Genomic DNA, 27,907 nt, shown 5'->3' on the forward strand with positions numbered 1-27,907 from the left:
TGTCAGAGTCAGTATGAGACAAAGTTTGGATTTTAAGTCCTTGAATTTTCTGAGTAAGGAGTTGAAGAAATTCTTCATTCTTTTTCTGATTAGACAACTTGAAACCTGAAACCTCAATAGCAGGTTGAACAAGAGCCTTTGATATGGGAGCTTCTGGGGAAGGTTTGACAGAGATAGTTTTAGTATTAAGAATATTTAATACCGTATCAACACCTGTTTCAATTCTTCCCAATTGGGACCCTATCGTTTGCATACAAACATTAGTATAATTATTCTGTTGGTATACTTTATAAAGATCTTCTTTAACAACAGCACTGGCTTTGTTAATAAAAGATGGTTGGCTATAAGCGTTGGTTTCTATTTTAGCACCGGTATCCTCATCTGATTTTTTCAAAATTAAAGGTTCAGTTGGAGAATGGACCGAATGAATAACTTTATCAGTTTTGGTGGTCCATGTTTTCAAAAAATCATCCAAAATATTTAAATTCATAATGGAATGATTTGTCAGACAAAACCAAGAAACAAAAGGTATAACCATTTTTTTTTCTTGAAGATATGCATAAAACTGTGTTTTATAAAACTGTAATTTTTCATCATCAAAAGTTTTAAAATACCAATTTCTAAACTCTTGATATTTTTCCTGTTGAAATTCAACATTAATGGCTTTTCTATCAGGTGTAAAATCCATTAAAACTAATATTCATCTCGTTCATCACTTTTTTCTTCAGTCTTCTCTTCAACACCCAATTCTGATGGTGTGGGAGTGAAGTCTATTCCAAATTCCCGACGTGATGGATTCTTCGGTGCTAGTTCATAAACAGCTTATGGAATTTTATTCTGTGATTGCTGGATTCCCTTTAGCTTGAGTCGATCAGCCTCTGTAAATTCATCTTTGTCCTTAGACATTCCTGAGACAGAGTTGCGAGAAGGAGGGTAGGAAACCTTATAAGGAAAATTAATTCCTCTAGATGATGTAGATCTGAGTAGATCTAAAGATCTTCTGAAATTAAGAAGAACATCACCATCATTGTCCTGGATAACATAGTCCAAATTCCTATTGAGAATAGGTTTTGCAGGAACTGCATTAGGAATTATCCAATGGTCAGGGAATGTTATTTCACTCCAAGGAATCATCCTTTTGGTGGCAATATTTGAAGTGAACATATTTGTATCCCAAATCGCTGTTACTCCTTTAGAATCTTTGCGAATGACTTTCGGACAGTAGGTATCAAGTACCTTAAAATGGATGCGATAAATTACACTTATCACTTCCGATCCAGGTAAGAAATCATACCCATGAGTCTGTACACGAAGACTAGCTGCTTCGTATATGTTTCTATCAGTTAGAGATAGATTCAGACTAGGATAGACATCAAAGTAAGCTGGTCCATGACATAAACTGGTTTCCAGTGCACCCATCAAAGAAGGGTGAAATTTTAAACACCTAGCATCCCTAAGTGTTGCTTGAATACAAGCATCCATACCAAGTAAGGTTAAAGGTTTAAAAGCAATTTGAATTAAACCTATATGGATATACTTATATTTCTTTATATATCTCTGAAGATCACAGGGAGACAATAATTTAATTATTGTGTCCTTGTTACTCAATTGCATCGTCTGTTCCATAGTTTTAACTGCCCATAAATCAGCGATATTGAGCATTCCGATTTTGTAAATGCTTCTTGCATCTACTGGTGGAATAGTCCACTTGCTCAATTTATTTTGAACATCAGTAAATTCAATTAACTCTGAATTCTTGATAAATTCAGAATCATGTGAATCATGTTCTGTCATACTGGAAGATGGGTTTAACATGTTTGTTAAAATATTGTTAATGCTTAAAATCTGCATAGAATAATCATTATAAAATTTTGTAATGAACAGTAAGTTATTATTCTGTCGTCGTGTTGCCTAAAAGAGGTCCTAATACTCGTCTGTCAACGGTTTACTGAAAACAACGACCTTTGGAGCAATTTAATGCAAAAGTGGTCTAAAATTCCAACGCGACTTTTGGACGACCCATAATAGAATCTACTAATAAGTAGGATTTAAACAAAATAGTAGTCTCATTATTCTTTACATAATTATCATAATAATCATCCTACCAGAAACTTAAAACATTAACAATATAAGTTTAAGCCAACATATGGCTCTGATACCAATTAATGTTAGGATCGTAATAACAGTATAAGAATAATATTTCGTATTCAAAAATATATTGAGAAATTTTTATATGGTCGAGGACTACATGATCATAATCAATTACATTCGCCCATATATATAATTGTGTTAGATTTTTTACGTGACCGTTTGTGATTGATCGAAATCATATTATAATTTATCAAAATGCATGCCCTGCAGTAGCACTCCAGCTTTACAAAGCTATACATAGCTCTTGATATCAAGAACTTGGGATTCTATTAATTACTATATCATACCAAACGGTGGTGAGTATTAAATTGGGATGACCTTTCAGTCAACTAATACAAGAGCTTTGAATTGTCCACCTCATCATTTTGTCAGTGGTTGACTAAGTCTAATCCAACCACTTTGAATTGTCCACCTCATCATTTTGTCAGCGGGTTAACCAACTCTCTATGTGCTCTAGGTGTTACTGTTGTATGCTTTATTTTTTCTCCAAAAAGTGAAAAGATAAGTGCTCTTGGTCTAACTGTTGGTGTGATTGTTGTATGCTTCTTCTTTTTTCAAAAAAAAAATTTAGTAAAAAGAGGTAAGAATTGTGACGTCTCACATTGTTCAAAAAAAAGTGTTAACACAAGGGTTGTTTCACATTTTCGAATGTCACACCAAAGAGGACAGTAAATGTAATATAATTGTAACCGACCCACGCCACAAAATAAAGTTGTTGACAATTATAGAGTGATACTTCGTAAATATTGTTAGTGTATAGGTGTCTCCTATGTGTTTGTATATATATAGAGAGGTACTAATGAGGCCGGATAATCCAAGCTGTTGGTTTTGGGCCAATAAGTTTGGTGGGCCCGGGCCATCGAGGAGCCCAAGTGAGTATAATTGTGTGATGATTAAGCAAATCAAAAGTAAGTTTCCTTACATGAAAAAGGAAGGCTACCAATTCCTTTCTTTTGGTAACAAAGTAGGTGGCCAAAGCTTTCATTCACCTACTGATTTAGGTTAAAAAAAATGATATTCTATCACACAAGATAGGTGGAATGTCACCTGATTGACAAGATTTTTTTTTGAAAAAAAAAAAGAAAAAAACCTTTACAATCATGCTCATAATAACCCAGTAATAAATTAATATATTAGTTAGTGATCAATTCTCATTTTCTTAAAAGTGGGAAAATTACTGGAAAATCTCACATGCAAATGTAGAAGATTGTATATATTGTCATATAAATTCTTATTTTGTCCTGTGTTTACATCACTCCTCTGTCAACATTTCATATAGGTGAGACAAATACATGATGATGACCTAGTGTACAAAGCGAAATTTGGTTTTTTCCTCTTATTTTGGAATTTCCAAATAAAAAGTCATATATATATCCTTATCCAACAGGCAACAATTACCACATGAATTATCTACTTCTTAGGTGCAAACTTTGACTTGATCTTGTTAACCTCCTTGGTACCAACCTGGAACGCCTTTGTCAGCACATCATCCGGCACCGGCGGTGCCGCCGCGAACAACGTGACGGGGATGGACTGGGTGCCGGGCAACTGGCTGTTGAAGGCGGAGATGACGGCTGCAGGAGACTTGCCATTGTTCTTCTGGAAGTGGACTAGACCTTTAGGAAACACAAATATTTCACCTTTCTTGATGGACTTGGAATGGAGCACATCGGCTGTTGTTATGAACCCCACATCCAATTCCCCGTTGAGCACGAACACCACCTCGGTGGCGCGTGGGTGGGTGTGAGGCGGGTTCAGGCCGCCCGGGGCGTAGTCGATGCGCGACAGGGACACTCCCAGGGTGTTGAGCCCTGGGATTTTCTGGACATTGGCTGCAGTCACCAGTGAACCCATTGTGGTGTTTGTGAGCCCTGGTTTGGCCAGCCCACTAAAGAAAAAGTCCTCTGCTGTTATGTTTTTCTTGCATGGATATCCGTTCACCTTCACACCTATTTCATGCACATATACATAAATCTTGTCAATTGAATTCACAAATATATATATATACACACACACACACACATGAAACTATATGATTCTTAAGGACTTGAAAAGAATACTAATTTAGCCTATAAGCATTTATGGTATGTTTTTTTTGGGAAGTTCAAAAAAAGCGCACATACTAAGTTGCTCAACTTACAAACTTACAAAACAATATTATACTATCTAAGCTAATGTCCATTAGTATATACTCCGTATATATACCATTGTAGAAAAATGAAGAGGTGTTGATTTTGAATGTAATCTGGATTTCAAGAATTACAAATAATTTCTAACATGAATGAAGAAAAGAAGAATGGGTTTTTAGTAATTGGAACCTGATTTGAGATCAGCAACGCAAACATCTTGTTCCATATCAGAATCTGCCGTAACAATGTTGGAGACGAAGGCGAAGGTGATCATAATCATCATCATCATCACAAGCAATGCTCTACCAGCAGCCTTCATAGCTAAAAAATGTGTATATAATTTGAGAGAGAAGAAAGCAATCAAAGCTAAATAAAGAAGCTCAGAGAAAGAAGAAGAAAGGTGGGGATAAAACAGAGAGAAAAGTGGTTGCTTATTTATAAGTCGAGATAGAGAGATAAAAAGACAAGAATTGTGAATGCAAAAGCACGAAACATGCCTTCTTAGACACAAAGTAAAGGAATCATCACCCAAAATGGGCCCATGGAGACTTGGAGGGCTGATTTAGTCTTTGACACTTGCGGTTAATCTAATATGAAAAGAAATATATATATATATATCTCGAAATATAGTATGGTGCTTGACATATATCTTGTCGTTTATTTTAAGCTCAATCAATGTCTATTTATTTTATATATATATATAACATATTGGATCACTTTAAAAAATAACATAAAAACATACAAAATAAAGGCACACGAAAACATATTAATTGGTGTGAATATTTCTGTCATTAATTAGATCCAGTAGTATCTTCAAAAAAAATTGAGATATTCAGATGAGTGATGTCTGAGAGCTTAGTAAAATTCATTTATATTTCCTTTTCTTTTCTTTTTTTTCATAAATGCTTGATAACTATCAAATAAATGTTTTGGCATATGACAATTGCAATGCCACACTTTTTTTATGTTTTTTGGGACAAGCAAAGATTCTCTTCATATTTCTTTGAATGGTTTATTATGCACTTTATGCTTTTGCTTTCTTTGATTTCATTTGCATTCTATTTCTGGTGGTTCAATGTGGACTCTCTTTGGAGAAACATTGAGGAATTATGACCGCGATTTTGGTAATTATCTCTACCACGACTATACCCATGATCACGTTCACGATCGTGAAATAAGACTACATTTACTTTAGGAAATGGTGTTGATCCGATGGATTGGGGCTGATGATTTTTTATTGAAGTTGGATACGTGCATTTGTTGCAAGAACACATTCAATGCCTAAGACGTACAATTGTTGCAAGAACACATTCAATGCCTAAGACGTGGAGTATGATTTCTTTAACATGTCTTCATCTCTAATTTTCTCTCATATAATTTTAACCTAATTTTAAATAAGGTTAAATTATACTCGCTTATAATTTTAAAATCATGTAAGAGTATCATATCGAGCTTTTAGAAAGGTTATACTTTTTTGGGCTTATGTTGTTGAATTTTTTTCATTGTGTTAGTGGGTCCTTACATGTGAGGAAACTAAGTCTTTAATTCCTCGTGAATATGATAGCGAAAGAAAATCATTACAACAACGTTTAATTTTTTTCTTTAATTGTATACCCAATATTCATTGCATCAATGATCCATGAGCCCTTTAATGATTTTAGAATCATAGAAGTAAAATGACATATATTTCATCTTTGAAACAATTAACATATGGAATGCACAATTAACATAATGTAATTAGCTACTTAATTATAGAGCTTATAATGAAAGTGAAGAATTTGTCATCCATAAAGCGAATGCTGCAAGAAAGTAAAAAAAAAAAAATACAATATTGCTTTTTCTATGTGCATGCATAGAAAAATGGTTTAAATGAAAAATAACAATAATAACATAATTTATTTTGTTTAGCTGCTTTTAACAAATTTGCAAAAACATCACGTCTGCAAAAAGTTTGAAGTTTTGCAAAGAATATATTTAGTCCGGTGTTTACATCACTTCTCTCAACACTTCATACAGGTGAGAAAAATACAAAAAAAATAAAAAAAATGTTCCAAGTTTTTAATATTTTGGAATTTCTGAAATTAAATGTCCCTTAAAAGTCATATCCTTATCGATGAACAACAAGAACCAACACATGAAATATCTACTTCTTAGGTGCAAACTTTGACTTGATCTTGCCAACCTCCTTGATATCAACCTGGAATGTCTTTGTCAACACATCCTCCGGCACTGGTGGAGACGCTGTGAACAATGTGGCGCCGACGGAGAGGGTGCCGGGCAGCTGGCTGTTGAAGGCGGAGACGATAGATGCAGGAACCTTGCCATTGTTCTTCTGGAAGTGGACTAGACCTCTAGGAAACACAAATACGTCACCTTTCTTGATGGACTTGGAATAGAGGACATTGCTTGTGGTTATGAACGCCACATCCAATTCACCTTCAAGCACAAACGATATCTCGGTGGCGCGTGGGTGGGTGTGAGGCGGGTTCAGGCCGCCCGGGGCATAGTCCATGCGCGACATGGACACTCCTAGCGTGTTCAGGCCTGGTATTTTCTGGACATTGGCTGGAGTCACCGATGTACCCAGTGCAGTGAAGTTGACCCCTGGCTTAGCCAGGCCATTAAAGAAAAAGTCCTCTGCGGTTATCTTTTCCCTGCATGCATATCCATTCATCTTCACACCTGTTTCATTCACGTATAAATATATACATGTAAGCACAATTTCATAAATATGTTTAGAACCCAATTTCAAATTCTCATTGGTGAAGTGTTAAGAGAACTATATGATTCTTGAGGACTTAAAAGAGTTCAGCCTATACGCATATAGAGCATGATTTTCTCGAAAGTTCAAGCAAACACGGTTACGCAGACACACTCACAATATTGTCCCAAACAAGGTTTGATCACTCGACGTCTCCTATAGGAGAGAGAGATTATACCATCTAAGCTAATGCCCATTAGTAACATTCAAAATATATTGCTTATCAGTTATCGTAGAAAAATGAAGAGATGTTAATTTTGAATCTACTCCGGATTTCAACAGTTACAAATAATTTCAACATGAAGAAAACAAGAACGGGTTTTTAGTCGTTTGAACCTGAAGTGAGATCAGCAACACAAACGTCTTGATCGCAATCTGCAGAAACTGTGTTGGAGACGATGGCAAAGATTGTCATCATCAAAAGCAATGATCTACCAATAGCCTCCATGGCTATTAAATGTATGAGTAAATGTGGCTATGTGTTATAATTTGAGAGGGAAGAAAGCAATAAAAGCTAGGAAAAGAACCTCAGAGAAAATGTGGGATTAAACCGAGAATGAAAAGAAAATTGGTTGGCATATTTATAAGGGCATTGTAAGGAAATTTGAGAGAGAGAGGGAGACTCGAATTGTGAATGCGAAAGCAAGAAACATGCCTTTTTTGGCACAAAATAAAGGGATCGTCAGGGACAGACCCAAATGGGCCCCTGGATAGTTGGAGACTATGCCTCAAATTTAGAAATTTTGACTCCGTCAAAATAACTCAGAGAATATTATTAATAGAAAGCTGACAGCGATTACTGATGAATCTACAAAAAGAAATTTAATTTTTTGAATCGAAAACTCAATATTGTTACAACAAGAATTGCAAAACCTTTTAGAAAATTTGATATTGTTGGGGAATATATAGCTGGACAATTGAATAATCGAGTTTTATTTAGCAAAGAAATGAAAAAAAACTATTGAATTAACTGAATTAGAAGATACAAAAGGAATTGAAGTACAAAAAAATCATCATCCTTGTCTTAATCCCATACCATATGAATTCTCTCTCTCCAACCTTTTCTATTACATGTCATTTCACTTACTATATGTAACTTTTTAAAGTCATTTTTAATAACCTCATCCCATATTATTTTTGGCCGTCCTCTCTGTCTCTTACCTTCTGATACAACTAGTCTTCCTCATTTGACCGGCGCATCTCTAAACCTCCGATCTAAGATGTCAGTTTCACTAGTTTCCTTAAATTTGAGCTTGAACTTTGATTCAGCTGGTTATACCCAACCCAGACTATTGGACAAACCCTATTTTTATAATTTAATTCAATACATCACAGAACAATATCATGTAGTAGTTAATTATTTAAGACAATGTGCCAAACACCCAAAAAGAGAGTCAATGACATAATCAATTCTTCTTGTTGCCTAGGCACCAAACACATCAGCAGATTAGAACTTTTTCTTTCCACTCTCTAGTTCAAGTCCTTATTCTTCTTGTATTGCAATATTTCTTGTTCATTCTGTTATTTTGTCAATTGTCTAAGATTACTGTAGTTAATATGAAGGAAGTTACCACATTGCCTAGCATGGAATCGCAAGGATAACAATTTGGTAGGAATGGGCCATCAGAAGATGGAAGAAAACTAATTTTCGAAGTGAAAGAAAATACTACCTAACCTCCAAACTAAACCTCCTAACTACCTAATTATTTTCCCATCATATTTTCTTGTCTGTCATTGCTAGGTGCACTGGTAAAAACTCGAGCAATCAAGTGTCCATGAAAATGTTGGTTAAAGTTGGTTTAGATCTGTACCTAGTTCAGTTTCTAAAAACGATAGTTTACTTCACATTTCAACATTATTTTCCAAAGGTCCTTCCGACCATCACCAAGAAAACAATCTTTTAATAAACAAATTCATCTGATCGAAACAATATTTCAGTGAATGGTGAGGGCAGTATAATTACTCAAATCTCATAAATATTTGGTGAAAGGAAATATGTTTTCTGCTCAGTTTGACATCAGCCTAAGAAAGAAATGGAAGGGTTCTAAAGACATTTGCTAGTACCTGAGATTAACTGTTCCTTTCTTCTGGAGAATTAGTACTTACTGAAGACCGGCATTTGGCAGGTGACGGGTTCAGCAAGCATGGAGGGCGCTGAAAATTCTTTTTCCCGAGGTTTTTTGTACACTGCACGACCCCGAGGTTCCAGCCTCTTTGAAATTTGGTTTCTGACCTATCTATATTGTTATGGAGATAGGTCATCATTGTCATTTACGAGTTTTCACCAATAGTCTTTGCAGGAACATAATCCGTTCTTGAAGTGATGAAATCGAACTCTGTCCCTGACAATTATCTCTCTATCATATGCTTTGGAGACGAACTTGGTGAATGTATGGCAATCTTTACAAACTCTCAAGTTCTTAACAATCCGAAGACTCACTCCTTGTGGCATTCTTGCCAATCCAAAAGCAATTGCCAACTTCTCACTATGAAAAGAATCAAAATTTTCCATACACTTTCCTGCAGTAGATTCAGGAATTGCCGTCATTGAATCTCTCACATAACCAACCAAGGTGGCCTTATTAATTACTTCCTCCAACTTGTGATAGATTTCTTTTGAATCAGGATGTGAATAGTCATCCACAACAAATCTATGAACTCTTTCACCAACTTCAATCGAACTCCAGCCCTGGCTGGTCTTTATGCCTTGGCTTCTAATCATTTTTCTCATCCTTGCAACACCTTGTGAGTCTTTGGCTTCAGCATATATTCCAGCAAGAAGTATGCAGTCTCCGGCACTCAGTGTCCCAATCTGAACAAGGTTTCTCATCGCAATTTCTCCTTTTTCTACATCTTTATGAATCTTGCAGGAACCTAACAAAGTTCTCCATAGGATTGGATCATTCGAGAATGGAGAACTCTCAATAATTTCAAGTGCCCTTTCAAGCTTTCCGGCTCGTCCAAACAGATCCACTATGCATCCATAATGCTTAATTTCAGGCTTCAAATTGAATTTGCAGCTCATCATGTGGAAATACTCAACACCCTCCTCAACTAGACCGAGGTGACTACAACCACACAACAAACCAAGAAATGTGATTGAATCTGGCTTGACTCCTGCCACCAACATTTGATTGAAGAATGATATTGCATGATCTCCGCAACCATGCGCTCCATACCCAACGATCATCGAGTTCCAAGTAAACACATCTCGCGTTTGCATCCCATTGAAGACACTAAAAGCACCATCCAAGCTTCCACATTTAGCATACATATCTACAAGAGCATTCCCAACAAAAACATTGTCCAAGAACCCATTGTCACTGGCCAATCTATGCATTTGAACACCAATACTCAACGCACCCACATGAGCACAAGACGAAAGCAAGCTAACGAGGCTAAACGCATCAAAACCCACATTCAAATTTCTCATTCTATCATATATCTTCAACGCCTCATAGTGCAAACCTGCCTGGGAGTAGCACGAAATCAAAGAATTCCAAGACACCAAGTCTCTTTCGGGCATTTCATCGAAAAGTTTCTGCGCAAGTCCAATCAAACCATTTACTGCATACAATCTAATGAGATTGGTACAAACAACAATGTCCAAATCATACCCAAATCGAATAATCGACCCATGAACCTCTCTGCATTTGATTTCGGCCTTAACTCTCTCACAGGCTTTGAGCAAGAACGAGAAAGTGACACTGTTGGGGCGAGAATGGGAAGAAGAGACCATGTCATTGTAGTATAGAATGGCTTCGAGAGGATTTGGGCTCTGAGAAAAGCCTCTGATCATACAATTCCAAGCTTGGGGTTGTGGGTTTTGTATTTGATGGAAGATTTGTTGAGCGTAGGATAAAGAGGCTGAGAGAGAAACAGCAGTCAAGTTGAGGAGTGAGTTTGAAATGGAGGGATAGTTTTGGTATCCGTTAACGATGACCTGAGCATGGATTTTCTGCAACATTTTCAGGCTGTTGCATCCATGTAAGAGGGAGAGAATGCAATGGGTTTTTGACATCTGGCACTCATATGAAGTTAGATACTGTATGGGATGATGAGAAGGGCCAAGTGAGCAAAGTTGAGTATAAATAATGCTTAAAAGAGAAATTCATTTCAAAATAATACTATTTAGAGCCATTGCCAAATTTTGGCAATCCAGCAAATTCACCTCAGTATTTTTTTTAAAGTCACATCAATGTTATCAAGGCCAAAGTTAACGGTTTGAACTTTCTAAATTTTTAACTAAAATTTTTGTTTTTATTTTTTTCTAAAGATTATATCATACTAAAATAAAAAAATAAAAAATAAAAAAATTAACAATACAATATTTATTATGGATTAGAAAAATTATAATAACGCAATACTATATGAATTTTTTTTTTTTATAAAAAAATTAAACAATACAATATTCTTATTAAAATCAATTAGGAAAGAAGAACAATCATATGAAAAGTTTTAAGGTAATGTTTGTGTCAGCCAAATAGTGCCTTAATCGCTCTGATATGTTGAGGGAAAAAAAATAACCAAAAAAACTTTAAAAACTAGTTTTTGGATTTTTTTCCAAGTTAAACACGTCCTTAATCCAATTTTGAACTAAGGACTATAGTGGTTTGTGCTTTAAAAAATAATAATAAAAAAGAACCAAAAACAAAAAAAAAAAAAAAAAAAAAAAAACCCGATCGCCAACTAAGTCGCCGTTTTAGGCAACCCTGCACGAGCCCTAAAATTTGGACCAAAATTTGGCTTGTCCATTGGAGCACTGGGCTCACGAAAATTGTTCAAAATTGCCAACCAACCACTGAGATGCTCTTAGACCTATTTTTAAAACGGAATAACGGAGTCAAAGGATTGGAAAATCAGTGAGAATATCGCATACAATATCTATAGAGTAATGATACTTGCATCGATTTGTTACGGTGAATTACCTCACCCAATATTGTTGATTGGTTATTTATGCACAATACATGTAAATGAAGGGTCCACTTCTTTATTTATGCATAAATAGATCAATTAAAACTTCTTTATTTATGCATAAATAGATCAATTAAAATAAATAAGTTTAACAATTCACTACAATTAATTACATAAATAAAAAAGTGGGTCTCCATTTACATGTATTGTGTATAAATAAATAATCAAAAACATTCAGTTAGGTAATTCATTGCAACAAATCGATGCAAGTATCTTTACTCATATCTATAAGGGATGGCAACGGGTGGGTTTGGTCCGCCCGTTGAAAAAAATTTCATACCAACTTCACCCTTACTTTAGAACAGGGTTTTTATGTATACCATCCCGCTTCCGTGGGCCAAACAGAGTACCAACTCTGTCCCGCTGCCTCCGTTCAATGTTGTTGCAGTTTATTGGAAGTTAGTTTGGATTCCAATTCATGTAATACAGTAGCTCATAGTGTATGTTAGTGGGCTTTATGCCCCAGAGCTGCTCATTATGAGTGACAGATATGGCCTAAATGGCTCATTGATATAAACTCTAAAGTTCCTACTATTGTGGTTTAAAATATGAGCCGTTTGAAAAAGGAAAAAAAAAACAACAAACTAGGAGAGATCATACTCGGTATGCATTCAATGGATTGGACCCCGTTATGAAACCTAAATTATCAAACGGAGGAAGAACAGCAATCGCAACTTTTACTAGCATACTTTGCTTTTGTTTGGATATGTCCACGAGCACCAACAGATGGCATTTAAGACCAGCATAGAGAATATACTAAATACACATAATGCCATTATAATTTATTTTTAAGATGAGAGAAGCTCAAATGAACTCGAGTCATTCCTGAATGGGGCAAAACTGATTTAACACATTTTCTATAAGCCATGCCAGTAAACGGCACGTTATAGCGTATGTTTCAGAACAGCAGTAGAGGAATGGTTTTTCATTTTGCCCATATAATAAGAGTTCAACCATAACTTTCTTGTTTCATTTTTTGAAGGTCAACCATAAGTCAGGAAGGCCTCAAATGTCAATTACTCCATGTTTTCTACACCTTTTTAGGCCTATGTCAACGGGAGCGGTTGTCTTTAACATAGGCAGGCATGTAATTCTATGAAGACAAAAGATCAACAAGATCTGTGCATATGGAAAGGCGGGGACTTCTATTTTGAATACGAAGATAAAACCATAAACATTCAACAAATACACATGAACATAATGAAGTCCAAAGTACAGCAAAAAAAAAGCAGGAGGCTCGGAAATACAAATCTAATCAATTTGTGGAATCTCACAACCATGACCAAACAGGTAGATTCGACATTTCATCCAGTAGCACGAGATACCAAATTGCTAAATGATTCGGGAACAACAAACCTGCAAAACAAATAGTAGCTCAATTGAGAGATCCATTCCAGCCTGCCGTTTTCCAACCAAGATAGTGAGTATTCAGTTTTTGTTAGTCTGATTTGAAAAACATAGAGAAAGAAGTCTGGCGGCCTAGAAGTATCAATTATCATTGATAGGACAAGTCAAGCTAAAACATTAAATCTGCAAGATATGTTAAGAACATAACAGTTTTGCATGGCTATTGGAAAATGCGGTCAATCTGTACAGACAAAAAACCTAAGCAGTCAAGCACTATACATTGAAGTAGCAAATATAATGATAGCGTCCTAAATTTCAGTTTCACCCTCACTCCAAATGGCAAAAATCAACCCTTCATTCATGCATCTCCTTGCTGTAAAAATAGAAGAATGATAACAGATGATGACAGACACGAAGGAGCAAACCTTCCAGTTAATCAAACAGTGTAAATCTAATATGGATGGGGCACCACGCAGATGGCCTAACTAAAACGAACTAACACGTGGACTGTTTGGATTGGGAATTTTGGTCCGCAAGACCTCATCTCAGATGCCAACTAAGTCAGATTTTAGATCTGAAGACGTCTCCCCATTAGTTATTTTATTCTCAGTTCTAGTTTTATTTAATTTTTTGGTCCAACACCGCATCAGTTCTGCCTAATGTCTTATTATTAACAAAGCCAAACGCACACCCAGATGCAGGAGTGTTTGCAGCAGGTAGCCAACCAAAATGAAACATATATTCGCATTTCATGAATATGAATTCATTTTTTTATTTTATTTGTTACGTGCAGCATCAAAGGGAAAAGATGGCCTTTACACTTGTCGAGTTAGTCCTTGAAATAACAGATGAGCTAAGTGCAGCTGCACTTGCTTGAACAGAAAGATATTTACACTACAGTGCAATTATGAGTTGACACACATCAAGCACGACATGATATAAACCATATCAATAGCAGAACCAAATCATACTCATTTCTTTCAGTAGCATGGTAGAAGATATCAACAAAATGTTTTCCCACACAAAGTGGATATTCAATGTTTCAGCTTTTTCCAGTTTAACAGAATTCACAAACAATTGAAATATTTGTTGTATAAAAAGCTCTTATAAAATCTCATCCACTAGTTAACCACACATAATTGAAGAAGATACTCTGTTGAAAAAATTATTCTTGTAAACAGAGTTCATAAGTTAAAATGATCATTCATAAGTTTTACTTTAACAATATCATATATGGCATCATTGTGGAACTATCAGAACATGCTTCAATTAAGGAAAGTAGCAGAGGTTATGAAGATTGAACTTTTGTTAAAGAAAAAGAATGAATAAACAAACAATACAAAATCTTCATTGTAAGAAGCATTCTCACCTGATGAGAATACAAGAGGTCCATCAGTCTATTTAAAGCTTCAGAGCCAAATCAACTACTTCTTCTTACCACCGCCAGCCTTGGACTTTTTGTTAGTAGTATTCTTTTCAGCCTTCTCGGATGTTTCCTGTCATTAAAGTGGGCAAAAAGACAAACAGTATATATAAATGCTGGAAGCAAAAACCCAAACTAATTCCAGGGTTCGGAAGTACAATGTTCGAGAAGAGAAGGAATCTAGAGCATTGTTTGAAACAGTTCTACACCAATCACTGATTTCAAAAGCAGAAGCTCAAAAAATCTACATAATTCTAAAGAAAATATAACTAGATATATACAGGCCAATGAAAAGAGATCAGGATATGATTTCGAGTATATTCGACAAATATGTATGGAAAATCAAATCCACGACTTTTGGAATTTAATGCTAAAGGAATGAGTAGATTTGCAACTTTCAGGACGTCAGTCAAACAGGACTGGTCGTGCAACATTGATGAGCTCCCAAAACAACAATAAAAGTGTTTCAAGATAAGGCAAAATAGAACGTGACAGCAGAGTCGGTGTCTGAATAGTTTTTGAAATAGCAATATGCAAAAATAGGAGAGATCTTCGACTCTACATACTTATAGCAAGAATACTTTGTGTTCACTTGAACTCTAATTTCCCCCAGCCCCACAAACCCCATCCTCTCCCCAACAACAAACAGACCCAACATTTGAGAGAAGAATCGATTTGGAAACCTTACAACATGAATGATTAATTGTTGCAAACTGTAATCACTACCTTAAAAAAATCTTGCTATGTTAATTGAGAAGATGAATTTGTTTGATGTAGCATCTGAAGATAAATAGGAAGGTTCAATTTTATATATAGAGGGTCTTATATAACAAACTTCATGAGGAACTTTTCAAATTTTTTTTTTTAGTAAATTGTTACTTTAAGTAGTTAGTTGATTCATTCTATAGCATGTCACTAATTTAAATTTCTCAGATTAGCTTGAGTTCTGGAAAGTTCCAATTTTAGAAACTCAATTCCATCCTATAATTGTGCATTTGTGATAATTGTGATGATTATTATAATATCAACAATTCCAACTTCACTTTCCACAGAATATTGTACATGGATAAACTAAAGCAAAGAATAAGCAGAGGTTCACTCTGAAGGTTCACCAGGTTTTCAGCTTCATGTGCAAAAACAAAAGCCTCGGGATAATAGCGTGGAGTGCTTGAAATCAAGACCTAGAGTTGGCAGCCTAAGGCTGCAAGTGACCTCGGGCCTGGGCTGCAAAATAGCTTGCATGGAGAACATCTTAAACTTCATTACTGGTTTGGGAGATCCAAGCACGCATCTAGTATCCTGTCAGCCAATTTACCAAAAATTATGGTAGCCAATCAGGACTAGACTTCTGAACAAATCTGAACAAGCTTCAGCTTAAGGGTTCTTCGGCGTATTCCTATCTTTTTCACATTTATGGAGGACGCTAATCAAACAGAAACATACATGAGAAGGATTGAAGAAGTTCAATCAACTTCCAAGAAGATCCATTAACAATGCAATGGAGAAAAATGTACAAATAGCACTACCACAAAAATAAAATTAATTCAGGAATTGGCATACGGATGAAATAAGAGCAGGGAAAAATCAAATTAACACCAGTTTCTTTCATTGTTTTTCAATCAAGGGTTCAGCACACGGTTTAATTAGAATCACCCAATAATAGTTTTTGACACAATGCAGATAAATGGAGTGCTGGCCTACGTCGCAAAATTAAAAATCAAGAGGAATGCCAAATCCATGCCTCTTATAACTGTCAATATTTTACCATATCTTTTTTTTTTTTTTTTTTTTTGAGAAGTCAATATTTTACCATATCGTGAAATATTTACATATGATATTTTCATTGAATTACACAAAAGGACTGAAAATTCAAATAATTCTATCTTGCATTCATAGAACCAAGAAACCACAGATGGCTCTAAATTCTAAATAAACATACCTTCCGTTTAACGGGTGCTGAAGTGCCAATGACTGGTTTAAAGAATGATTCTAATCTGCATGGGGTAAAAATGAAAAAGGATGGTGTCATAGATCCATAAAAGAACAAGATTTCTGAACCAATTTTCCAAATTTTAAGCATTTCATACCGGCCCTGTGATGATTTGTTCTTGGCTGCCTTAATTTTTTCTATTGCCTAAGACAAATCAGAATAAAAAATTAGTTAAAACGTTATGTCATGTTTAAGAAAGCAATAAAACTACATCTACAGCATTCATAGGATGATATTTTGTTGCCATGCCTTCGTAATTCTGTCACTGTTGAAGCCATTTTCATTAACCAGAAATGTTATCAACCCCTAAACACAACAAAACAATGGAGATCACTGTAAAATATTCCAAGAGGGAAAATAAAAAACAATAAAAGGTATTTGACTAAAATCAATCACTTCTTCATCAGGAGCGGCCCATTTAAGCTCAAGTTGTTCATCATCAGTAAAGACCAATGGTTCTTTGAAGAGTTGTCGAGCCCCCTGATATGGCCAATCATCTGGTATTTGGTACCTGCACATAGAGAAAATATGATTATAATTTTATTTTTAATTTTTTATAAGTAAAAAATATATGCACAAGGATGTTAACAAATCAAACTCCATGGGAGTAGAATATAGAAAAGGACAAAAGCACTCTGCATTACTGACATGTCCTCAGTAATACATGTTACGTTACTCTTGAACACCTTAAATTGAGAAATTGAAGTTGTAGTTTAAAACATGTTTATGTTATAATGACAGTTTTCATCAAAGTCATTCAATAAGATGGCAAAGTTTATGCACTCTAGGATGATCATTTATATGTAATTATGTGATTTTATCATATAAAAACAGTAATTTGGGCTGTAACAGAAAACGTGAAATTGAAAAACAGAATAGGAACTTAATTACCATCATCGATATAAACTAATGTGTGAGCCAATAATACTTATTGTGTGCTCATTATTGTTGAAATATTATAATGATCAATTGCATAAAAAATATAAATTTATCTAAAAGACAGAAGATTAAGGCATTGAGTAATTTTAACAGATACAAGTGCCTTAATCTAATATTCACTACATGTAGTTGTTGAAGCCCGTTCAGTCTTAATTGTGGAGTATGACAACATCATGAATAATACAAAAGAATGCCCATGTCCAATACTAATACGAGATGTGTGAAATCCTCCAACCAAAGAATATATATTAATGTAAAGAGGAAAATGAAAACTCCAGAAGGCTAATATTGACATAGTTATGGACAAACTGGAGAGTTGGTGTGTGATACTGATATAATGTGTTACATAGGCATATCAAAAAAGTGTGCAGTGAAGGACATTTCATGTGACAAAAGTAAAAAACTGGAGTATACTTGTTATGAAGGTTTCAAACAATATCAATGTGGTGCAGGTTGTCACCTTCTCGCCACAGAAAAAGAAAAGCAAAGTCAGATTGTCATGGTGTCAAAAATGCCAAATTTGGGATAGTTTTATCCTGAGAATCTGTGTTACTGTACAAGATGTACAATATGAGTTCCAGCTTCTAAGTGCCTACAAAACTTCATACTAATATTTTGATCAAGGTATATATATTCATATATGCATCTCTTTTTCACAGTACTTCAAAAGCTCAAAATTACTACACAAAGTTACAAACTAAAAACTTGACGACGTATTCTACAGTATGTTTCTCATTTTCACCACCAAATGAATTAGTAATAAATGTCAAGCTGGAAAATAAGAAGAACCTCTCTTTGTTTATATTTTCCAGTATATTCTCTATCGAGCCATGTTGGCGGATAAGCTTCAAAGCAGTCTGTCCCCCAATACCTGATGCATAGAGTACAACATTCAGTGGAAGGATTACATAAGCTTCAATCATATTCACGTAAAAATGGTAATAAATAGACAAAGTGGTATGTTTTCAGATCAGATAATATACAACCAAACGATTTAAAAAATGAACAAAAGAAGCAGCAAAATATTAAAAGTTTAAACAAACTACACTTGCAGATGAAAATAAGAATTATGTTTATACCTTTAGCAGTCAAAACAAGGCCAGAAGTAGTTGAAACCTGAAGCAACTAAGCAAGGTGATGGATTTGAAGGACAATCGTTATGGTGAACTCCACAAGGAGGTAAAGCAATGGTTTGGACAAATCAAAAATGTACACCTTTGAATGCTAAGAAAGTCATTGCTTAGTTCAATGGAAAAAACTTGGACTTCCAAGCGTGTGGATCGCGGACCCAGCTTCTAGTCATAGATTAGCCACTATGCAGAAGGTCTGTTTGTCTCTAATATCCCTCCTTTTTGCACCCCTCATAGGCGGGAAATAAACTTGGTAAAGCACGTTCTAGAGTATAATTATACATGAAGCCTATATTATGTTCCTTTTCGATACATTATTGCTTCCACATGAGTGAGAGGCCCGTGTATTAATGAATTTCTCCTACATACCCCTGACAAGGAATCACTCAGCATTTTTGCAACCTCTTTGTTACTGGTTCCTTTATGGTAATTAAAACAAAGTAAGTCAGAAGAGGTGCCTCAAGAATCATCAGGTCTAAGGTTTGAATCCTCTTGGGTGCAAATGAAGAGGAAGACGGGGTTTGTGAGCACCGACTAAGAAAAAAAAAAAAAAAATGAAGTCAGAAGACTAAACAGCATACTTTTGATCAAAGTGATCCTTGGACCTTTAGACAAATATTGCCTTTTCCAGTCCATAAACCTCTTTTCAAAACTTTATACTATTGGTTCCATAATGTTTTTGCTTTGAAAGACAAACATTCAAAGCATAACAACACACATCTCCAGTATCTTAATTGATCAGTCTGGCTCACAAAAAGAATGATGTTGTCACCAGTATAAAAAGGATGAGATAACCTAACCTGAGGGCCCTCAGTCTTACCCAGCTGGAAACCCTCCAAGTCTGTCAACTATCTTTGATATAATTGAAATATTCCATACAAGGATAAAAGGCAAACCCATTAAAAGAACCTCCCTATATCAAACCTCTCAAAGAAAAAGGAGGGGCGAGGGGAAGGGGGTAGAAAACTCTAGACATTTCATATAGGCAAAAAACCCAGTACGAGTCCACTAACACACACCAAACTGCCAAAGATCTAACTTGTGGATATGCATGTTGAATTCCACATCCTTCATCTCTCCCTAAAACCCTTCCTCTTTATCACATATAAGATGAAACACCAATTCACATGATCACATCCCTGGAATCCAAACTCACTAGGCAATAATACTAAATCCAACCAACAGGCCAGTAGCCTAGCGGTACCAAGCCCCTACTTCTCAAAGAGAGGTCAAGGGTTCGAGCCTCAGTGGAGGCATGTGTGTGTGAGTTCCCAACTAGGAAAAAAAAAATAATACTAAATCCAATATTTGCCAATAATACTAAATCCAATATTTACCTTTCCCCGGAAAGCATTTTAAGAATCTAACACAACTCTACTCACCACATTTTCAACCTCAACCAAACTTTTTCCAGCAATTTATCAGCACTCTCCCCCAAAAAGAAAGTATCAAATTTCCAGCCAAGAAAATGAAGGAAAACGAAAGAAAAGAGAGTTCAATATATTCAATATGGGTCTATAGCATGTGATAACATCTCATGCACTCAAGCATAATTTTTTTTTTTTTGTGGAAGGTAAGCATAAATTTTAAAGCACCATGTGCCAATAACGTTTGCAGTAAAAATAACCAATTATTACTTGTCCTTGCCCCAACATATGCATCATCAAAATATCAAACTGAGAGAGTTTTTTGCTTGTCTAGGCTATTATTTTTATTTTCGTTCTTTTAGAATAACTTTCTCTCAGAAAATGAAAAAAAGAACGGGAAAAAAAATAATACATCAAAAGAGGTTCATGTAATCTATCAAATACTGAATAGACAAATCAAACATCTAACAATAGTAATGCGAGTGAAAACTCACAGTACCTCGAATACTGTCACAATAGTCACATCCACTAAGAATGCACAAGTCTATAAACTGATCCATAGTGAGATTCAGTTCCTCCAAAACCTGAAACAGAATCACTATCAGTAAAAATGAGTTCAACTTTTAAGTACATACCAAGAAATGAGCAACAACACAGTTGCATTCTATATTTTTAAGCACCTTCGAAACTTCAAATTCCATAACTGGGATTTTTCTTGAGCTAGGATCCATTAAATGGCGAAGAAATCTAGGAGCTCCAAAAGTTAGAGAATCCATGTCTTCAGAGGCCACGGCATAAACCTGATATGCACACAAACTCTTCAAAAACCTCACTAAAGGTAAGCTTCCAGCAAAAGTGGATTTGATTCATTTTCGCAAAAAAATTTCAATGCCAAAAAAAACTCATACCGTTGTATGAATCCACCATAGAAAACAATAGAATAAAGATATGGACAAAGAAAGGATGACTTAGATAGTTAGATTCAATAGAAGGTACTAAGGCACCCAAAATAAACAAACTACAATGAACATGTGGATACGTGCCTTTCCTGATTTGCAAAGTTCTGCACACTGTGCCTCTGCCTCAGAAGGAGCCTAAGAAAATGACAATTTGTCAGAATTTTAACTTGTTACCTTTTCATTTTGGCAGGGATGCATACTCAAATATATAAAACTCCAATTTTAAACAGTGACATATGAGAAAGGAACTATATATAAGCATAATCTCACACAAAAAGTATTTCATTTCATAATGTCACCTCAATTACAGGTACTCCCATGAGTCTTAGAAGTCTTTTGCAGTCATCATTGTGTTGTTTAGTCACCTACAAAACCAAGCAGCACATTGGCTCAACATCATTCAAATATCTAGACCTTCTTCTTATTCAACCTTTATTATTTAACACTTAGCAGAGAATGGATAAATAAATTTTTCAACAGAATGATAACTAATGTAACTTTTATTAGCAATAAGTTGGTCTGAGCATTAACAACCTTAAATAATAATAAAAATATTGGAAACAACAAACTGAAATATGGGGAGAATCTTCTCACTTGAAGGAGATATTCCAGACAACAATGCATAATGATCCTATTAATTAGTTCGTATTTGGTTGATACTTTATGACTTGTAACATGGCATAACCTCCAAAAACCCCATTCATTAAAGTTGTCCATTTCAGATCATCCTCCCTGCCTCTTGTTATGATAGCATATAACTTGGAGAGGAAATCTACCACTCCAGATCCCGGGCCTATGAAAACGAGGGTCCCCAAACACCCCTCCATCTGATGCACTTACACAATAGCAATGAAAGCATTCTTTTAAACTGCAATGCTAAATTGGATTTGGAGACACCTTGAAAGATTTTTTAAAACATAAAGGGAGTTATCCCTGGGTTCATTAAGCTCTAAATGTTTGTTGACTAAAAACTAACAAGCTAAATGAACCATATATACTGAATTTTCTCATGACATTACTTCCACAGAATCACTCAATAATATACACAGCTTACCAAAATTATGGTTTCTGGGGTGTTTATAAGCTACATATGCAAAGACACACGCATGGATGTGCTAAGAACCCACCTTCACTGTTCGTTTGCTGAACTTCTCAATCTCTTCCTTATTGCCAGTCTGCAATGACAAGCATTTTGCACGCAACATTTCATGGAAGAGCATAAAACAAGAAACAGAACACATAAATGTAAAGGGGAAAATTAATGATGAAATGGAACTCTACATGACTGCTTTGGTTATGGAATTACTTGTTTACCTCTATGGCCGCATTCAAATCCGCAGTGGCATCTGCCCTTTTCGCGTAACTGCATATCAAAGAGCTTATATGAAAACCATAATAATCAAACACACCCCCATAATATTTAGAAGAATAAGTACAACCAAGCTACTGATAGCAAAAAAAATACCGCTTAGCCAGCTCTTGATTTTTCAACTCCGGAGGCTTTCCATCAAAAACATAACTAACAGAAGATACTAAATGAATTAGCAAAGCACGGACGGTATGTAATACAAAACATAAATATTCCAAAAGCAAAAACGGTAATGAAACAATTACACTGGCTTTAACCCCGCTTCCAAAAGCCTGATTGTACGAGTAAACATTCCTTGTAAGTGACTAAAACATTAAAAAAACACATTAGCCAACAATTTATTCAATATTTATTATATACATCCATATATATCATAAAGGCAAGAATGAAATATGCAGAAAATCAACTCATGATGTAATCAAAATTCATATATACAATACTGTTGGCACAAATTTTTGAGTAAAGTACCTTGTAACTTCACCAGCCTCGTTGGTAAGCATTTCAGTGCCGGCTCTTCCCACAACGATCTGAATCATTCACAATCATCCAACTAAAGTAAATAAACACTTGAACCAAACAATTTTCATACTCATATTCGCATTTGCATATATACATACAAACATATACATACATACACATATATATATATATATATATATATATATATATATATATATATATAAGAGTGAAATGTACGGACAAGGAACTGGTAGATGCTCATGCTGGCGTCAATGGCGACTTTGCGGCCAAAATAGCTATCGAATTTCTGCTCTTTCATGGCCTTTGGGGCATTGTCCGCTAAAAGCTTTGTTAAACCCTAAAATAAGAGAGACGTGAAATGATTGTAATGAAGTGATCAAATTAAATACAAAGCAAAGCGTATACAACGATAGATTTATATAACAACAACCTTTATACCCATCTGGAGAGAGATTTAGAGGAAGTATTTTGAGATTTCAAGAAGGCAGGGTTTCACAGTCGCTCAGGTAGGGTTCACTCCTTTCCCGCCTCTTTTAGTGTGTGTATGTGTGTGTATTTGTGATGAAATTGTAGTGTTCAGTGTACGCATTGTTTTGATCTTATGTATTGACAACCCACCCTAGTGTCCTGACTAAAAAATGAATGCTCGCCACGTAATGAAATATCATCTAAGAGACAAAGACTGAGATCTACCGTCTGATCACATGCTACTTTGTGTAGCGTATTCCGGCCGAGATTATCTATGGGCTTGAAACCACGGGTATGTAATGGACCTGGCTTGCCCATTGTAATTGGGCCTGGCCTGGCTATTTTGATGTCCGAGGGAAAAAGATTGGGCAATTAAACTACTAGGAGAATATTAGGCGAAGAACATTCATTTATGAACCGAATTTGGCTGAATTCCATTTATTTGAGTGGGTTGGTGGACATGTCATATATAAATGGGATTAGATAATTACCGAATTCGATCCATAAATTACTACGTGTGAAAAATGATGATGAATTGATGTCACGATCCATCCTCCTTTGAATAGGGATGAATAAGATTTGGGCTAAAAACCGTAGCACCTCCTGACACCAAACTTTTGAGTCACAAACTTTTGCATGATAAACACTCAACTTGTCATAAGTGGTATCAAAGCAGATCCAGTCTCTTATCCGATGTCATCGCAAACTCCAACTCATTCCTTTGAATTTCTTTTTTTTTTTTTCTTTTTTCTTGTATTACTTTGAGAAAATCATATTAAATTTGTAATTTTCCTATCATACCCACACTCGTGTGCGTTTGCTTCTTGTTTTAAATGAAACTAATTATAAAACTTTCTAAAACATGGATTGTTGAAGACTGTTATTCTGTTGTCTAAAAGCAACAAACACTGTGTAACGAAAAGCTTTTCCTCTAGATAGCTTGAAATGAGTAAAAATGATAATGTTAAGGGCAATCATAATGCGTTGCATGGGGATGTCCACATCACATGATCTAGGGATGAACAATTTGTAGACCGTACAAGCAACTTGCATCATTTAATGTTGAAACAACCTTTATACTGTGTACTTATACGCAGGGGCGGAGCCAGAAATTTGGTTCGGAAGGGCATGTTAACAATGACAAAATAATTTTTTTTCAAGTAGGCCGAAAATATAATAATGTAACATTAGTGCATTGAAATAAGTAAATAAAAAATGAATAAGAAGATGAAAAAGAAGGGTTATTGCACACAAATTATGCATGAGTGCAAGAAAAATAAATTTTTAAGAAGAAAAAAATATGAGAGAATTTTGAAGAAAAAAATAGATTTTAATTGTAAAAAGAGAATACAAAAGTTTTTGAAGATAACAAAAAAAAAATTGAAGAATAAGAAAGAAAAGGAATAAAGAATTAAAGATGTTTTTAAAAATAGATAATTTTATGAGGGTGTTTTATAAATATTTATAAATTATACACATAAAATAAAATAAAATAAAATATAGTAGATTCAGGGTCAAATGGACCATTTTAATAATTTCAGGGGAGCATTGTATCAATTTTTACAAATATATGTATAAAAATATATATATATATATATATATATATATATATATATAGTGGGGCAGCATGGGAAGGGGGGGCAGCTGCCCCCCCGGGCACATGCTGCCTCCGCCACTGCTTATACGTTATAACAATCTTTAAATGTACTTATAATTGTACGAGAGTTGTCATTCTTGCCCTAATATAGTAACACGATTACGCGGCATAAGTGATCTAGGTTTACTTAAATTGTATTCCAAACATAGTATTATTCATTTCAATTTGTCCAATTCGTTTAGAATTTGATTGACCCGTTTAATTAAATGTGAAATAATTCATTTAATTAAAATTTTATGTTCGTGTTATAAATGAAATGAATCTAATAGTATAAAATTTTATTTAAATGTGTTTTTATCGTCTCGTGTAAGGTCTTTACTCTATTATTAAATGAGTTTAATCATGTCATTATTTGTTTAAGAATCGTGTCAATTCATATACCAAAATAATCATGTCATGACACGAGATGAATAACACGGAAATATGAATTGATACCCTAAATTGTTGTCCAATCACAATTTTAAAGGTTACAATTGTAAAAAGCCCAATTAAGAGAAGTATTGAGTTGAATTTTTTTTCCTAAATGGTTCGTCATATCGTCTGATACGTGACGTATCGGTCGATATGCTACCATTTTTCAAGCCCGATATGCAACCTGTATCAGTCAATTTACACTGACTTTGTTCAAGTTCATTACACCGTAATCGTAACCGTAACCGTGACCAATAATCACTTCCCTTTCTTTGATATATCAAGGCTGCAAGTAGCAAGCAGTGGAGAGTGGGATGGCAGCTGAAGGGCACATCAGCCCCCACCCCACGAGTCACGACAATGTGAGAGAGTTCGTGAGGGACCCTAATGGACGAAGAAGGCATTGCGACCTTGAAAAAGAAATGGTTGGGCCATGCCCATTGTTTCTGTCCCAACCCCAACTTTTTTGGGCATATGCATGCTATCATCATGGATGGAATTTTCTCAAATGGCTGTTCTCTCTCTCTCTCTCTCTCTCTCTCTGTATATATATATATATATATATATATATATAATATGTGTCTGGCAGGCTGCTTAATTTAATGGACTAAAAGAAAACTTGGTAGCATTTAACAACCAAGCATCAAAGACCCAAGTAAATACAAGTTTGAATATTTATTCTTTAATTACTTTATTTTCTTCCATTACCAAACAAAACATTATTGAGAGGCAGCGGATGAGACATGAAGTTTGAAGAATCCCACCGACAGGCCAAAATACCGTAACACATGAAACATTTATTTTTAAAAATAAAAAATAATAATTTAATTATTTATTTATGGGTGGGGTGTGGGTTGGGGAATAATATTGAAAAAATCAAGTCATTCATCACATTCTTTCGAGTTCCTTGACCCCATTTTCAATGACAAGTTCAAAATTTAATCATATGCTACACTTTGATTGCTTTTTGAGCTTTTCGTTGATAGACTGAATAATAATACACTGTAAATTGAGTAAAAGTCTAATAATAGAGTCATATGAAAAAATAGCATTGTAGTGTTGCTCTTGACATGAGTTTTATTTACGAGCTTACGGGTTTGAAATAAGAAAAAAGGTATCTTCGTATTCGAACGTGGAGATAAATTTACATATTATCCTCTCCAGATCTGGCAATGTATGGAGTTTGGTACACTGAACTTACCTTCTCTTTTTAAATGGATAATTATATTTACCTCCCATGTAAATTACCTAAATAACAAAGACTTTTCATATGGTTTCAAAAATAACACTGATCTCCCTATAAGTGGAACTTTGACCCGAACCTGTTAAATGATTAGTATACCCGTTGTGCTTTTTTTTTATTTTTTTTATGTAAATATTTGTTTTTGTTGGACAAAATACCATTTTAAAACTTTCTAAGGGTATTATCAGATTTTAAGTAAATATTAAGTATAACAATGTCAAATTTTATGACAGACAAAATTAATGTTACTCAGACCTAAACCAAAGGGAAGACAGTGTTAGATTTGAAGAAATTAGATAAGAGGTCCCTATTATTTAGACAATATACAAGAGAGGTAAATATAATTATCCCATTTTTTAATTAGGTAAGTACACGTGCATAACATTGTTCATGTTGAGCTGGAACCCCTTGTATTTGATAATAGAGAAATTATATCATTAGATTAATAATCCATTCACGAGTTTACCCTTCTACACGATTTTATCAAGATTTAAAACCTAGCTTAGAAATTCAACTATTAGGTCAATTGAGAATAAGGCTAAATAAATAAAAATTTAAATGGTTCTATAATTTTATATCAACTTGTACGTTAAAGTTAATTATTTTAAAATTGGTTCAAGTCCTATAACCAATTTGGCTTATGTTTTCTTTGAAGTCATGCCTCTCTAAAATTTACTGTTTAGCAAACACTATCGTATGAGGTGGGTGAACAATATATATAATTCATACAATACCCACTTTATAAAAGGAATTAAATTATATAATCTGCAGTGACATATATTCACTTTTTTATAAGATAAAGATAATAATATTGTTGTTTGGTACTTGTTTTGAATTGATTGAAGTCCTGGATGAAAAGAAACTTTCTTCCAACGTAGGACCTAATAATCAGAGATTCATAGTTGGTGGCACCACTCAAAAATTATCTCATTTTAATTTTTTGTAATGGTAAAGAAGAAAAATACGTAGTAAAATAAAATAAAAACCTTATTTCGATTATGTACACTCTTCGTATTGACTACAATAATAGTACCATCAATTCGTCACTTCCCATTTCGGATTTATTTATTTATTTATTTTTATTTTTATGTTTTTTTAAAAGAGGTTCA

General features: G+C 34.7%; 4 protein-coding genes across 7 annotated transcripts; all 4 read right to left on the bottom strand.

Moving 5' to 3' along the window:
- Window positions 1-3,336: 3,336 nt before the first annotated feature.
- On the bottom strand, window positions 3,337-4,710 carry LOC132299519 (rhicadhesin receptor-like). Its single transcript, XM_059796202.1, has 2 exons — window positions 4,470-4,710; window positions 3,337-4,100 (listed from the first exon to the last, which is right to left on the bottom strand). The coding sequence occupies exons 1-2, from the start codon at window positions 4,597-4,599 to the stop codon at window positions 3,562-3,564; spliced, it is 669 nt and encodes a 222-aa protein (XP_059652185.1). The 5' UTR covers window positions 4,600-4,710; the 3' UTR covers window positions 3,337-3,561.
- Window positions 4,711-6,230: 1,520 nt separating this feature from the next.
- On the bottom strand, window positions 6,231-9,213 carry LOC132299521 (germin-like protein subfamily 2 member 4). 2 transcript variants are annotated; one of them, XM_059796205.1, is made up of 2 exons: window positions 9,106-9,213; window positions 6,231-6,962 (listed from the first exon to the last, which is right to left on the bottom strand). In XM_059796205.1, exon 2 carries the CDS (start codon window positions 6,952-6,954, stop codon window positions 6,424-6,426), a length of 531 nt encoding a protein of 176 aa, XP_059652188.1. In that variant the 5' UTR covers window positions 6,955-6,962; window positions 9,106-9,213; the 3' UTR covers window positions 6,231-6,423. The 2 variants fall into 2 exon arrangements, with proteins under 2 accessions (XP_059652188.1, XP_059652187.1); XM_059796204.1 differs by lacking the exon at window positions 9,106-9,213 and adding an exon at window positions 7,378-7,612.
- Window positions 9,214-9,299: 86 nt separating this feature from the next.
- Window positions 9,300-11,284, bottom strand: LOC132299520 (pentatricopeptide repeat-containing protein At3g56550-like). Its single transcript, XM_059796203.1, has one exon. The coding sequence runs from the start codon at window positions 11,060-11,062 to the stop codon at window positions 9,323-9,325; it is 1,740 nt and encodes a 579-aa protein (XP_059652186.1). The 5' UTR covers window positions 11,063-11,284; the 3' UTR covers window positions 9,300-9,322.
- Window positions 11,285-13,141: 1,857 nt separating this feature from the next.
- Window positions 13,142-23,601, bottom strand: LOC132299523 (flap endonuclease 1). 3 transcript variants are annotated; one of them, XM_059796208.1, is made up of 18 exons: window positions 23,450-23,600; window positions 23,240-23,356; window positions 23,008-23,066; window positions 22,785-22,844; window positions 22,636-22,689; window positions 22,485-22,533; window positions 22,298-22,345; window positions 21,470-21,535; window positions 21,255-21,305; window positions 20,892-21,011; window positions 20,711-20,795; window positions 18,504-18,585; window positions 17,172-17,286; window positions 17,025-17,081; window positions 16,873-16,919; window positions 16,725-16,779; window positions 14,732-14,858; window positions 13,142-13,371 (listed from the first exon to the last, which is right to left on the bottom strand). In XM_059796208.1, exons 1-17 carry the CDS (start codon window positions 23,459-23,461, stop codon window positions 14,787-14,789), a joined length of 1,149 nt encoding a protein of 382 aa, XP_059652191.1. In that variant the 5' UTR covers window positions 23,462-23,600; the 3' UTR covers window positions 13,142-13,371; window positions 14,732-14,786. The 3 variants fall into 3 exon arrangements, with proteins under 3 accessions (XP_059652191.1, XP_059652189.1, XP_059652190.1); XM_059796206.1 differs by lacking the exon at window positions 13,142-13,371 and adding an exon at window positions 15,898-16,084 and having other exon boundaries at window positions 14,730-14,858; window positions 23,450-23,601; XM_059796207.1 differs by lacking the exons at window positions 13,142-13,371; window positions 21,255-21,305 and adding an exon at window positions 15,898-16,084 and having other exon boundaries at window positions 14,730-14,858; window positions 23,450-23,601.
- Between the last annotated feature and the right edge of the window lie 4,306 nt (window positions 23,602-27,907).

This window comes from Cornus florida, unplaced genomic scaffold (genome assembly GCF_030987335.1).
Source record: "Cornus florida cultivar Cherokee Brave unplaced genomic scaffold, ASM3098733v1 CherokeeBrave_3.0.0_Hap2_Chr03, whole genome shotgun sequence".
NCBI lineage: Eukaryota > Viridiplantae > Streptophyta > Magnoliopsida > Cornales > Cornaceae > Cornus > Cornus florida.

Coding starts and splice junctions, on each gene's coding strand:
- LOC132299521 (XM_059796204.1), bottom strand. CDS start 7,489: ATGGAGGCTATTGGTAGATCATTGCTTTTGATGATGACAATCTTTGCC. Junction 6,963..7,377: donor TGTTGCTGATCTCACTTCAG/GTTCAAACGACT, acceptor TGAATGAAACAG/GTGTGAAGATGAATGGATAT.
- LOC132299523 (XM_059796206.1), bottom strand. Junction 21,012..21,254: donor AACTTTGCAAATCAGGAAAG/GCACGTATCCAC, acceptor TGTGCATATCAG/GTTTATGCCGTGGCCTCTGA. Junction 16,085..16,724: donor CAGCACCCGTTAAACGGAAG/GTATGTTTATTT, acceptor ATTGGCTGACAG/GATACTAGATGCGTGCTTGG.
- LOC132299520 (XM_059796203.1), bottom strand. CDS start 11,062: ATGTCAAAAACCCATTGCATTCTCTCCCTCTTACATGGATGCAACAGC.
- LOC132299519 (XM_059796202.1), bottom strand. CDS start 4,599: ATGAAGGCTGCTGGTAGAGCATTGCTTGTGATGATGATGATGATTATG. Junction 4,101..4,469: donor CGTTGCTGATCTCAAATCAG/GTTCCAATTACT, acceptor TGCATGAAATAG/GTGTGAAGGTGAACGGATAT.